This window comes from Ceratotherium simum, chromosome 1, assembly GCF_057802395.1.
Source record: "Ceratotherium simum simum isolate JZ-2026a chromosome 1, ASM5780239v1, whole genome shotgun sequence".
Classification (NCBI taxonomy): Eukaryota; Metazoa; Chordata; class Mammalia; order Perissodactyla; family Rhinocerotidae; genus Ceratotherium; species Ceratotherium simum.
The window spans coordinates 39,228,490-39,243,553 of NC_141900.1; the positions used below are offsets into that span (position 1 = coordinate 39,228,490).

Below are 15,064 nucleotides of genomic sequence, written 5' to 3' on the forward strand. Positions count from 1 at the left end.
TCCTTAGATTCCATATTCTACCTACATTGGACTTTCTGATAGAACCGTATACTCACTAGGATCTCTTCTCCCAAAAGGACTTAGATATGCTTTTCTCTCTGCCTCAAATATTCTTTCTTACTCTACTTCATATTATGAATTTCTACTCATCCTTTTGATATCAGCACAAACTTCCTAAGGAAATCTTTGATTTTGCTGACTAGGTCAAGTCACCCTGTGATAAGCTATTATACCACCAATTACTTTCCCTCGTAGCATTTATCACAATTGCAATTTGATGTTTATTTGTAGGACTACTTGATTAATGTCTGTTTTTCCTATTAGAAGGTAAACTCCATGAGGGCAGAGCCTGTGTTTTGTTTGGCTCTCCACGGTATCCTCAGAACTTGACCTGACTCATATTAACATATTGGGCATGCAAAAAAGCAACTAGTAGGGTGTTGCATAGGAAATTCCAAAATACAAATTTGGGAAGCTGCTCCATTTTAGAATGGCTTGCCTGAAAGTTTTTATCCATCCACTCAATTGGGTATAGTCAAAACATGGAAAGTGATAGTTCAAATCTTGGACCATTGATCCCAGAGGTCACATATCCCATCTACTTGCTGTATCTGTACTTGGAGGCTCCAGCCTTGATGTTGTTTTCTAGTTAAGTATTATCTTCTAAGTATTCTCTGAGCCTCAAATTTAGTCTTAACATTTTTATGTAATGCTCTTTTCTATCATCAGTGTAGACTTATAGACATGAACTTCCCCAAAGAGAGATCATAATTTTTGGGTGACTATATATTGGAGGAAGAAAAGTTACAACTTTTAGGGGATATTTGGAATCTAGATCTGAGTTTTCTTGAATTCTTTTTTTTTTTTTTTTATAATTTTATTTATTTCTCCCCCAAAGCCCCAGTAGATAGCTGTATGTCATAGCTGCACATCCTTCTAGTTGCTGTATGTGGGACGCGGCCTCAGCATGGCCGGAGAACCGGTGCGACGGTGCGTGCCTGGGATCCAAACCCGAGCCGCCAGCAGTGGAGCGCGTGCACTTAACCGCTAAACCACAGGGCCGGCCCTCTTGAATTCTGAAAAGGCCAGACAACCACTGCAGTTGGTTTTTTAGGGCAACGGTTTACTGTGGCCAACTGAAAAAAAGTGTTCTAATTTCAGTTCACCTTTGGGACCCCAAACTCACAATATATTCATTTGCCCACTATGAGGGTGTTTGTTTGAGATAGAAATCCTCAGCATGTGGCAAAATCCTCACATTTTTTTTGACCCATAAAGCAAGGACTATTAGGGTAGCAATGACCATTGGGAAGCTATTTGGACTCTTCCTCCCCATCAAAATATTAAGTCCGAGTCAAGATCACTTTTTCAGAGGGAATTGCAGAGATTAAGGCAATTATCAAAATATTTGTGAGACTTATCCCAATGATTCTTATCCTCATTCAATTCCTTAATGTGGTGTGAAAACTGAAACGAACCCCACCTGCATTTTCCAATTCCCACAGTGGCCTCTTTCCTAGAACAGATGAATCAAGTTCCTGACCCTTGACCTGCAGTTCCTGCTCACTTGGACTACCAGGGACACTTTAATTTCACCTGACAGAGCAACAGTTTGTTAATTCTCTGCTGTTATGCCACAATCTAGTCATCTGGAATTGTGGCAACCTTTCCTTGCTCCTAGGACATGAACCTGATCCAATATATTTACAACCTCAAGCTGATCAATCCTGAAGAACAGCAAGTGGCAATGCCCTAGTTGTCTTGGGAAGGAATAAGAATACAAGAGAAATCTCTAAGAAATCAAAGAACCTACATTCTCTGTTAAGTCCCAGGAAGGAGATGGGGGAAGGTGGTTTCCAACGTGAAGGACGTAATAGAGTATTTCCCCTAAGTGCAAGACAAGTTGTTGTACACAATACTAACAGGGAATCTTTTGGGATTTTGGAATCAGATTTAGATAGCATTTGTGTGTCCTCTGACCAAGTAACAGCTAACACAGAAATCTACCCACAGCAGAGTAAGAGAAGGCTCTCCAGCTGGTCTAGCATGCAACCAAAGTGGCCTTGCTAACTGGCCTGATGGCCACATTGATCCAATAGTGTCCAAGATACATGAAGCAGACCAACATGGTATGAGGAAACTTTGCTAAGCCTTGAAAGTAGTGTTATTGCAGGGGAGCCTGGGGTTTTGGAGCTAATTCATGTCACCATCAACAGGTAACCATTCTCTTTTTGAGTAATAGCTCCTGGCTTGCTTCTAAAACCACATATCTGGTTATGGAGTCAGGTAATTATGCAGCCTGGGCCACCCTTCATGAACGGGGTATCATTAGATCCACAATCCATAAAACCAGGTTTACCCTAAAACACTCTAAGAGGTGTTATATAAAAGAACAGGCTTTAAAGGCCACAAAGATAAAAGTATTATTTAAATGGGTTGCTCACTTGGAAGCACAGACATTTTATATATTTATAGGAAGTGCTTAATAAAATCTTGTTGAATGAAGAATGAACACATGAACCTGTTCCTAGCAACGAAAGATTCCTACTATATAGGAGGTAATCAAATACTTTCTGAAATAAATTTCACCAGACATTAGGCTTCATTAATAATATTTATTTTAAAGATCACTTTTTATTGTAACAAATATAAAGTCATCAGTGTTTTACAAATTGTCAAAAATGCTTTAAGTACAAAAAAAAATACATTAGTAAAATGAAACTTATATTGTATTGTTTGGTACACACTTAATACTGTCAACATGCATAGTATATGCCAGAAAAGCTCATGCATGATTGGGAGAGAGGAGGAACAAGATGTAACTGCTCTGTTGCCTGATTATAAATTCATTGCTTCGGTCAGTTTCCTTTCTTCAGGGATACCATTTACCTGCAATGTGGAAGAATGAACATAGGCATGAGTTAGTCAGGGCATGGACACTGTAGATTTTGAGCAAAACAAAAACTTGAGCAAAACAAGTAACTGTCTATCTTTTCAACATAATTTAAAATAATTATGTTGCTTTATTTCTCTATACTTGGTTTTTTAAAAATTCTAAATCTGTCCCCTTTCTTTGGCCAAAGCTATAATGTTTTGTATTTCTCAAAAGGTACGGCCTGAAAATTCCTCCCACGATAAACAAAAAGAATGAAGTTGAGTGAAGGATGTATGACTGTACCTTTTAATCATGGCTTTTTAGACAATATCATGTGGGTTGGAAGGGCAGAGAAAATGAGAAAACCTGAAGGGGCATCAAACCTAATGGGCTGGGGTTGGTCCAAAAGGCAGTGCTCTTGTCAGCTTTCAAGTGATCCATTATCCCAGCTAGTGCTTAAGTCCAGGATTACACCACCAGCAGCTAGTTCATTTCTTCAACTTTTGATTATCATTTAAAAGAAAACAACTAACTAAATAAACCAAACTTCAAAATACACTCTCCCCTGACAAATTCCATATAGGTAGCTACAAATAAAATTACTTGGTATTCTAGAGACAAACCTGTGATTAAATTATCTCCATAAAGAAAACTGTGACACTAGCATAGTGCTCTGAGGTACTTGGAAAAAGCAAATTATTATTTCATGATAATCATGCACAAATGTTGTTGCCTCCTTGCGGTACTAGGATAACCAGGATGGAGGAACAGAAAAGCTGTTGTACCCATGAAAATACAAAAACAGCACTGAATCCATGCATGTGCAGACAGAATAGAGTAACTTAGAAATGGAGAAACAAACTTTAGTTTTTCATTCAAATGAACAGAATCAGAAGAAGGAATGTAACCTGCCCATTTAGCTCTTCTCTCCAGGAGGCATGACTCTATTTGGTTTTACATTTATCTGAGGCAGAAACACAACAACCTATCACAATTATAAAAAATGCTAGGGTGGTCTCTCTCCCTTTAGCACTTACATACTTTGGGGACTCACCAAAAACAAGAAGAAAACAACCAAGAGGAGATAGTGCACTTTAGTCAATAATATGCTCCAAATTACAGAAAAATATAAGAAAACAAGAAAGTAATAGGTTACAAAGTTAACTAAAAAGGAGATCAAAGCTTTCTTGACTCAAGTAAAACGTCTGCTCCTCAAAACCTGTTTTAGAAAAATAATTTAGAAAATTATGTTGAACAACCTAAAATCCTCCAAGGGAAATTCTTTGGCTCTTATCACATTTGCTCAGGCATAAATTGTCCTTGTATTTGGAAATGCTGCCTATTACTAAAATGTAGCATGCTAACAAGTCTATTTACTAAAAATCTATACAAGTATCAAATAAATCTCCCTAATATCATCTACTTAGGTTTCCTTATTTCCCCTAATGGCAGAATAAGTAAAATCTGGATTTTTAAAGCACTCAAAAAAATTTATTGTTTTGCTAGAAATTGTCTCCCTTCTACTCACTCCTTGCCTGAAATAATTAAAAATCAGAAGAAAGACATATTAGGAGAAATGGAAGTCTATGAGGTTAACGAGGATAAAGTTCTAACATTTTCACTGTAGAAATATTCTTAAAAAATTTTTCCTTTTTTAAAAAAAAAGCCATGAAATTAGTGGTAGTAGAGATTCATTTATTTCTTTGCTCTTTAGGTAACACATATTTATAACAAAGTGTGTTCCTTCATCAATCTCTTGAATGCTTACACAGTAGAACCACCACATCAATATATTGAACAGTCTTGTTGAAACATGTTAGCATTTAATTAAAACAAGTAATCAAAATTGTGGGGGAAAATTCTGATAAACATTATCTCGTAATTAAAATCTGATGAACAACGTCATTATACTTGCCTCAAATCTTTGAAAAGTTGTCAAACGAAAATCTCCTTAAATTCCCGAAAGCAGTAATAGAGAAGATAATTTTTGAATGAAAACATCCAATAAATTTCTGTATGTGCCTAAAGTTTTTAAGAGACTTACTTAATAGCTTCCCTACCACAATACACTATTCACACTCAGAATTCCACATCCAACCTACATTTTTAAAACTTCTCTCACTTTTCCAAAAGAGCTACAAAGGCATTACTGGTTGCCTGGCAATTAGAACTAAGAATCAACCACTAATTAGAAGACAATCATGAATAAGTTATCTACTCGGTACCGAGATGAATGAAATAATTGGCTGTGGAAATTTTTTAGAGACACTTGAAAGAAATAAACTTAAAGAAAGCAAGTCTTAGGGAAATAGAATAGTCTAGGGAGAATTGTCCGCCATCTTGTTGTCGCTGGTCATGTTATAACAGCTTTTTAAAGTGGCATTAAAACCAGGCCAACCATTTCTCATTTATCCCCCCCAAAGCCTCAGTGATTAGTCACAATGGTTTCCTTTTGTAAGAGTCAGTTTCAAGCTGCTCACTTACTGAGACAAATCCTGGATGCATCCAAGCTAAGAATCTTTCATACCAACGGGAAGAATAGGGAGCTTCACTGAAGGAAGGGGATTTTATTCAATCTTCCTTAATTAGGCAGGACCTCCATGGATGCTTTTGCTCTAAGATCGTTTACCCTGTGTTTATCACTCCGATGCCAATCTATGAAATAATCTAAGCTATTATTCTGAGGTTCTAACTCTGATTAAGGAATGACACACTGTTTTGCCTTCCTCGGTGAAGCTAAAGGTTCATAAATTACATAGTACTATAATTATCTTTTAATCTACTAGCTTCATCCATAAGCACCAATTTATTACTTCTGGTACTCACCTGTAGTCTGCTGTTGGGGAATCTGAGTCTGATGTGGCAAGTTCCTAGAAATGATTAATATTTTTGAGTAAAACTGTGTTTGTTTACACTCATGTAAACAGAGAGCAGACATATTAGAATGAAAAACTTTATAGCTAGAAAGGATCTCAGAAATCATCTAATCCAGCACAACTCCCCCGGCTCACTTCTCATGAATTTATGGATGAGGAAACTGAGGTCTGAGGAAGATAAATAATAACAATATTTGACAACATTCATTGAGTTCCTACTGCATGCTATGTTGTACCTCACAACAACCCTAGGAGTTAGGTATTATTTTTCCTAATTTACAGATGAGGAAATAGGCTTAGAGTTCTGAGGCTACACAGCTAGGAAGTGGTGGATAAAGATGTGAACACAGGGGGTCCAAGGCTTGTGCTCATAACCTGTACACTTTTAGATCCAGGTCTAGAACACATATACACACTCATACACTCTCAGAGAACAACATATATAACCATCGTCATTCACTATGCTAAACCTGTGTTTTTCCATCCCCATCCCAGAGAATGACACTGGCCATCCACCCAAATGCACTAGTCAAAGTGTAGAAGTCATCATTGGCCCTTCCCTCTCCCCTTCAGTCCCCACATCCAATCACTTTGGAACTCTCGACGATTCTCCTCAATCTCCTTTGAATTTGTCCACTTCTTCCCCATCTCCATTGCTACCTTGGTTGAAGCCATCATCATTTCTCATTTGGATCTTTGCAACTGATCTGTATTGTTTCCTCATTTCCATTCTTGCTCTTTTATAGTCCACTGTGCTGTCAGAGGATCTTCTATGACACAAATCTGATTGTGTCATTCAAATAACACACATTTTATTATTTCCTTACACCTACCTGTACATTAAGTTTCAAGTTTCTCAGTGTGGCCTAGAAGGCCATCAATATATCCAGTCCCTACATGGAGCCCTCCCTGACTGCTTGAGACAGAACCACCACCTCCATGGCCACTATCATCTCTGGCACCCAACCAGCTTCCATTTGTCCTTGACAATTCTACTCAAAATTTGTTACAGTGGACATGTATTACTCTTATAATTTAAAAATATTCCACAAGGAATGTTAATTTTTTTAATTTATTATTATTTTTAATTAAAGAAATAACATCTCAAGTACCACCTCTTCTACGCCTCCTCAGTCTCTAAGCATTCCCCCAACTAGGTTACCTTTTAGCATACTTTCATAGACGATGATTGTCATTCTATTTCGCCTCACATAATGTTTAATTGCCCCAAACTACCTTAACAGTAAGAACCATCCTATTTTGTTCAGTATTCCCAGCAGTAAGCATGCAATAAGTAATTTTTGAATGAATACATGCAAAAGTGAAGAGACTTACAAAGATTCACATAATACACACGTTTCTTAACACTCACACTCATTTAGTTTCAAATTTTGATATTAAAATTAGTTTAAAATTGTATTTAAAATGTACAATTTAGATTCTGTGTGGAAGAAATTCTAGGAGGCAGCCTCTTGCTACAGAGCAGGGCTTGATCCCAGCCAGGGATTTTCAAAGTTTTTCTTGTTTCTCTTCAGTAATGGAATTCCTTTTAATTGAAATCCTAAGCAGAACTCTTGACATACAAAAGAGATAAATGTGAGGTTGCCTGGGTTGAAACAAGGAAGCCAGAAATCCCCCCCCCCCCCCCCCCCGCTTTGTTTCCTTGGCCCCCCCCGCTGGCCCCTAAGGCATTTCTAAGAAATCTCCAAGAAACAAAGTTTGAAAACCATTGATCTGAATCATTTCAGCGAGGCAAATATTATGTTCCAAATTCAATGATCTAAAGTGAAAAACAGTACATGCTAGTTAAATACTGTTTAAACTCTAAATTAATCTATAGAAATGTTAATAACTTCAAGTGAGTTTTTTTAAATTTTCAGTTCCATTTTAAATATATTGTTAAGGAAATAACAAAATCAATTCTAATTCAATTTGAGGAAGTTACTTAATAATTCATCCCAATAATTATTCTTTTTTGCTATTATCTATCATCCCTACTTATCCTTGTGTGGTTTCGGAGTATTTTTTTTTTTTTTTTTGGTTTGTCTATTCTTTCAGTATTTCACACAATGTATTTATAGTGGTTTTGATCATGAAAGTAAAAAGATTAATTTATAAACCACAAGAGGAAGTAAGTTCTAGATTTAAAGATGGTAGAACAAGCATCTTTACTACAGAAGTCCAAATGCAATTTCACAGACATTTGGGAGGGGGATATGAGTTTTAACTTCTCAGGAACAACTAATTTGGGTCTATTCTACATTAGAAACTAACACAGCACACCTTATATAGGCACACATGCACACACATGCACTTCCTCATTTCCTATCATCTCTAGCTCTACCTAGCCTATTTATGGATTAAATCAGTACATTTTGACAAAATAAAAATACCAAAGAGGACAAAGAAAGCCCTTCAAAAGCCCTAGATCACAGATACCCAAAATTCAAAATCAATACTTGGATGACGTAGTTGGGACCCCCTCTCCCATTGGCCAATCCAACCTACCCTTCCGTGGAACACAGTTTGAAAACTACTGATCAAAGTCAATCTACACTCTGTCATTTCTTCTCTAGTCTCCATTTTTTTCCTCTTCCGCTACACTGTTAAACTTTCTAAATAGCAATGGGCTTGGCTCAGTTTGAAGAGAAATGGTTGGTTGAGAAAGTGCCACACAAACTAACAAGAAATTGGGAGATGTACGAGAAAGCAATTGTGTGTGTTACATTGGTTTAGGGATTTAAAAGTCTCTGCAGTGTGTGTCCCAATTTGTTAAGTTTGAACGATGTACGTGCACTCCTTGCAACTTCAACTGAAACCTAGATGAGTTATATAAAAGTGCTTATGTGTGCAAAAAGTTGCTCAACAAAAATACGTGGAGAGCCAAATTCCCCAGAGTCTCCACCTGTGCACACACAGCGCTGTTTTTTGGTTGCCCAAACTTGTGACTACATGTGAGCCTGTGAGTGTTAGAGTGTTAATATATCTGTGATGGGCATATTTGAAGTGTGTATTCCATTTAAGAGTTGAAGGGAGGTACTTCATAAGAGCACTGCTTCAGGCATACTGGAAAAATGCCTACAACTAACTCCGATATAGTTAAGCAGAGAATGCAGTAAGAAAGTGGAAGCCTTTCCATCTTTGGTGAAAGCAGGCTGCTAAGGGCAATTATATAGGAGAGTGGAGGTTGGCTTCAAACAGAAGTCCTCTAATCTTTCAAAGAAAGGACCTTTATAAAGTCATAAAACTATTTAGAATAAAATGCAAGATTATTATGTGTAAACTGCATTCGGTAGAAAAAAGATTTAAGAAAACTGTAATTCTCTAAATTATTACCATTAATTATTTTCTAATTTTACTACCATTAATTACATCCGTTTAAATAGAAAATTATGTAAATTAGCCAGTGCACAAACTTCATTCTTTAAGAAAGCAAAGGTAATAACTTGCAAATTAATAAATAAGTGCTTTGGGGGGAGTACGCAATTATTTATTATTTGTACCATCGTTTTAAGGTAATTTGACATTCTTGGATATCCTGTAGAGTAATTCTATGAGTAAGGTTGATGATTATCAACCCATTATATTCCTACTTGCTTAAAGACTCAAAAGCAAAGAAAGGTTAAGTGATTTGCATAAAGCCATAGAATCTGTGCCACAGTTGAAAATAAATGACATTAGTTTAGTCATGTGGAATACAAAACACGTCCCTTTTGAATTAGTATGGAGTCATTTAACAATAAGAAATAGTAATATATTTTTGATATTTCTCAATTATTTCAGCAAAATCGATATTGCCCCCAAACCTTGAATTTTCACAATTTTTTTTTTCTAGAAATGCTGAGTTGGATTCTATTAACTACTTTTACTATAGAATCAGGCCACTATTTAGACTAAGGAAGGAAGGAAGGACACAAAGAAACTGGAAACATCACCATCATCTTTAATTTCAAAACCTAATTTTAACTAAAAGCAATGTAGAACATACATGGAATATAAAAGAGAAAGGAGACATTCATTTATTTCTTTTGTTTTTTCCCCTGCTTGTATGAAGCCAAAAGCAAGCCTACCACAGCTTTAAACAGCAACACAAACCGACAAAACCAAAATCCATCAAAGAGATAGTGCATCTATCGCTTTTAGTGTATACTCGCTGAATTAAAAAAAAAAGTCAATGCCTCCAAAATATCCCTGGGTGTTTGACACTTTTTGTCAACAGGAAATCATTATCTTGGTCCCCTGAAACATTCTCTTCAACTGATATTAGCTTTTATTGAAACCTAATTTTTTATTTATGGAATTTTACCATGAAGTTAGTTCTAATTATTACCAAAGGGAAGACAAATGGAAAAATATTTTAGATAAAAGCTAAAATGGTTAATTACTAAGTAGCTTTAATTAGAAGATTTAATTCTACTTTTATACTTGTTAATTTGCAAAAGATTAAGCACAACCTACCTCCTGTTTTGAGGGAGACTCAATTACCCTGGATTAGGTGTTATGTTTAGTATAATGAATAAGGAAAATTTTTGTATAGCCAATTAAAATCTTCCTAGAAAATGTCTGGGCACTTTCCTTTATTGTTCATTACATAAAATCCTCTAAGAAGATGCCTCCCACTTAGGAAAAATCAGTTGATATTGATGTTGGTATAAGAAAAGAATAAAGAGGAGGCAGATCTACCCTCTAAAAGACCACATAATACAGTACAAATTTAAGAATAAATTCCTTTTTAGAAAACTGAGTATTTGGGATCCTCCAGTCAATGCCTCCCATAAAACTGCAAATGAGTACAATTTCCAGGTGGTTTTTAGCTGTTCAAGGTTTAGCATTTCTTTGTCCCATTCGGGCATCATTTTCTAATCAGCACTCAGCTCTCCCTTCACACCGTTCTCCCCAGGCAGCTTCAAGAGGTGTGGAAAGTCCAGAGGCTAATATAAACCCCCAGACAGCCGGCACCCTAGATAACAGCCCCCTTTCACACTTTTCCTTTGCACAGACCCCTCAGGGGGAGTTAGGAGAAATTGTTCCCCTCCTTTTTGGGGGGGGTGTGTGTGTGAGGAAGACTGGCCCTGAGCTAACATTTGTGCCAATCTTCCTCTATTTTGTATGTGGGATGCCGCCACAGCGTGGCTGGTGAGTGATGTAGGTCTGCACCTGGGATCTGAATCCACAAGCCTGGGCTGCCAAGCAGAGCACAGGAACTTAACCACTACGCCACCGGGCTGGCCCCATGCCCTTTTAAAACTCTACTGGAGGAGTGTGATGAATAACTCCTCCTCCACCTCAACCCCCAACAAAAATACCACCAGAAATACCAATCTGGCCTTCCCAAATCCTAGAACCTAGGTCTTTTAAGTATTTAAATCAGGGGTTCTCAACCTTTTCTCCTGCTCCACCATGACACACACTTCCACCAGATTCCAAATCCCCAGAGGCAGGGCCCTGGGGTCTACACCATAAAAGCTCCACAGCTGACCGTGACCTGCAGGTTTAGGAACAACCAGGACAGACTACCTCTCAACAGCGCTTCAGCACCTAAAATTCTATGACTTGCAATTTGATTTTCTTAATTTAAATCATTACAAAGGTTTATCTTTGAGGTACATCAGTCAAATCTGTAATATATTTTTGATGTTAAGTCTTTGGTCCAAAACATAACCCCTAACCACTACACTGATTCTTTGGACAAAGCAAATTTATTTTTAAGAGTTTACTTTAGGGCCGGCCCCGTGGCTCAGCGGTTAAGTGTACGCGCTCGGCCACTGGCGGCCCGGGTTCGGATCCCGGGCGCGCACCGACGCACTGCTTGTCCTGCGATGCTGAGGCCGCGTCCCACATGCAGCAACTAGAAGGATGTGCAGCTATGACGTACAACTATCTACTGGGGCTTTGGGGAAAAAAAAAAAAGGAGGAGGATTGGCAATGGATGTTAGCTCAGAGCCAGTCTTCCTCAGCAAAAAGAGGAGGATTAACACGGATGTTAGCTCAGGGCTGATCTCCCTCACAAAAAAAAAAAAAAGAATTTACTTTATAAGTGATTTGCAGTAATGAATTGTAATAAGTAAGGAGACTGCCTATTGAGCAAAAAATTCTTCTTACTATTAATGGCAACATTTATTCACTGAGCTACAAAGACAACTGATTAAGTACAGACGTAGAAAGCTTGACTATACCAAGGGATGGAGGACATTCTACAGAATACCTGGCTCCTCAAGACTGTCAAGGTCACGAGAAACAAGGAAGGTCTAAGAAACTGCCCAGACCAGAGGAGACTAAAGAGACATGCCAACTATTATGTCCTACACAGAATCACGGAACAGGAAAAGGACATTAGGGGAAAAAAACTAGTGAAATCTGAAAGAAAAAAAAGTCTGAAGTCTGGTTAATAGTAAGCACCAGTGTAGGTCTCTTTAGTTGTGGCAGTGTACCATGGTACTGCAAGACGCTAACAAGGGGAGAAACTGGATAAGGGATACTTGGGAACTCTGTATTATCTCTGCAACTTTTCTGTACCTTGAAAATCATTCCAAAATAAACAAGTTTACTAAACAATAAATACAGTAGCAAAGATCAAATTAAATTTACCTTACATTTCTATACTATCTGATAACTTTAACAGCCTGTTTGTATTTTTCTGTAACCTGCACCTTGCCTGTAACCTGGATCAGAGATCCTTCTGAGGTCAACGACCACATTATCTGTCCCTGACTGCATATCAAGATAGGTAAATAATCTAATCTCAGTTTTGACCTAATTTAGTTTGTCTCTTATCCGTGTCTCAATTTTATCACCTGCAAATGATTAAACATTTTTCTACTGTCTCATTTATGGTGCCAGTCTGGAGTCCTATGAAGCATTCTACCAAAAAGAAAATATTACTGTGTAATTGATAAATAACTGTGGCAGCCCCTCATTACACAACTTTGGTGAGTCCTATATACCTTACACTGTTACGAGGTTCTCTACACCTCATGGAGTGACTGGTTTAAAAGACCCAAACAAGTTTCTATGCAGCTTTGAAGGAAAGCTTTGAACGTTCTTGAGTCTTGCTTAGAAGCCAACACAAACTTTCAGCCATATCCTTATGCTTGAACATTTCTGGTGTTGAGTCTGAAGAACAAACACGAAATCCTGTAGCTAGCCAAATTATTTATGAATAATAAATTCAGTACATTTAGTATGAATATGTGAGGATGAAACACATGCCCTCTTAGGAAGGGTTAATTAATAAATACCAGGCAACATCATTCAAGCATCTACCTGGTTATCAAGTACTGTAATGCCTCATCAAATATAGCATCTTATTTTAATGTTGAGAATTCAGTTCAATCCAAACGACCAAAATATTTACATATGTATGTACTTGGTGCTAAAAATAAACTTTAAAAACAGGGCTACACTTTTAAGCTAAGGAGTAAAAGCTGAATTTTCGTAAAGGACACCTGTGACAAACCTGATACAATAAATTCCCTATTATCTGGCATGGTTGGAAAATGAGGTTAATCACATATTCTGGCTTATAGGGAGTTACCATAGAGACTATGCACATATTAGCCATTTCCAAGACTAAAAGAAAGATAATATACACTGAAAATTGAACCTACACCAAATGTAATTTAATTTTCCTCTGATGAGTCAGACACACTTGATGATCTCGCAGTGCCTCAGAATAATCATTGTGAACATCATCAATTATCTATGTACTCTATTTATATAGAAGTGCTAGTTAATGGAGTTTTTCCATCAGCAGAAATCTGAATAATATCGTTTTCTGGACTTAAAAATACATATATGGTCAAATTGTTGCAAGTTCAATAAAATAACCTATTACATTTGTAAACAGAGAGATCTGATCAACATAATGACAGTCTGATGGGGTTATGGAAGGACCAGGAAGATGCATTTGGTTGTAAACTAGATAGGAAATGTTATTTTACTTGTATATTAGTGGCAACATTGCAAAATCCTAACCATGGGGAATCCAAATCATTTTTAAGGAGCTATCCTATTCTCAATATATACGGTTATAAAGTGTATCTACAAAATGACATGGTCTTTTCTCCTCCCTTAAACTTCACCAACAACAGAGTTTTACTGATTTACAAACATATTCAAGTTACCCTACTTATTATAACAAATATTTCTCTATTCTAAAATTTGATAGCTTTGTTATTTTGTCAAGAGAAGCATTTCCCAAACCGTTCTTTTTTTTTTTTTTTTTTTTAAAGATTTTATTTATTCATTTTCTTCCCCCCAAAGCCCCAGCAGATAGTTGTATGTCATAGGTTCACATCCTTCTAGTTGCTGTATGTGGGACTCGGCCTCGCGCTGGACGGAGAAGTGGTGCCTTGGGGCGCGCCCAGGATCCGAACCCGGGCCGCCAGCATCAGAGCGCGCGCACTTGACCGCTAAGCCACGGAGCCGGCCCACCCAACCCGTTCTTTAAAGAGTTACCTCTTCTGACCTTTTTCCATGGATTCACAAAACATATCCACACACTAAAGGCTCTGAGAACTCTTGTAGTTTAAAAAACAAAAACCAAAAAACCTGTTTTCCAAGTGTATTTGAGCATTTCATTTTTGAGAACAAATATCAACATTTGAAGAATATATATCAACATTTCACTAGCACTCTTGGGTAAAGAATAAAAAAAATGGTGGCCTTAAAGAAGTCTTTAATTCTTTTCATTTTGAAAATGAATGATAAGGCTATTCATAATTTTCATCTAAAAAAGGCAGGAGAGAGTGCTGAATTGTGAACTATTACAATATTCATGAAATTCGATAAATTTTTCTCCTCAGTATCTAATCCTGGTAAAGTGGGTTTTATGATGATCCATTAACCATCAGAGAACACAGAAATCCACCCCTTCCATTCAGTACAACTGTATTTTGTGAGACTTTAATATTTACATCCTTGATAGAATATGAATGTTAACAAAACTCAAAATTTTAAATGTATGCAATTTTCCCCACTGTTAATAGGACTTGAATCAATTACTCACACACACATGCACACATAAACACATACCTTGGCCTAGTCAACACTAAGTAAATGATGTTAGAGGATTTCAGGAAAATACTCATAATACTTTTAGATTTCCAAAGTACTTTGGACAAATTTGTTGAGTCGGATTGTCTATACTATTCATATTAATTACTGCTTAATCTTCAAATTACCACATGCATTTTACATGGTTACAAAACAAGCATTCACAATGGGAAAATGTTTGCACCCAGCATGGTTTCCAGATAAATCTTTAATCAGTAAGAGGTTACTTTTACATCATATCCTAAGGATTATGTGTGTG

The 15,064-nt window shown here is 37.0% G+C and overlaps 1 protein-coding gene across 2 annotated transcripts in view; it reads right to left on the reverse strand.

Annotated features, from left to right (window-relative positions):
• Positions 1-2,601: 2,601 nt before the first annotated feature.
• Positions 2,602-15,064, reverse strand: part of SGCE (sarcoglycan epsilon) — a 66,463-nt gene continuing 54,000 nt past the window's right edge. Inside the window, exons 10-11 of one of the 2 annotated variants that reach the window (XM_004431361.3) lie at positions 5,702-5,745; positions 2,602-2,889 (exon numbers count right to left, since the gene is read on the reverse strand). In XM_004431361.3, coding sequence (XP_004431418.1) covers positions 2,873-2,889; positions 5,702-5,745 — 61 coding nt within the window. In that variant the 3' untranslated portion in view covers positions 2,602-2,872. The remainder of the gene's footprint in view (positions 2,890-5,701; positions 5,746-15,064) is intronic. The other variant, XM_014788182.2, reaches the window with a different exon arrangement.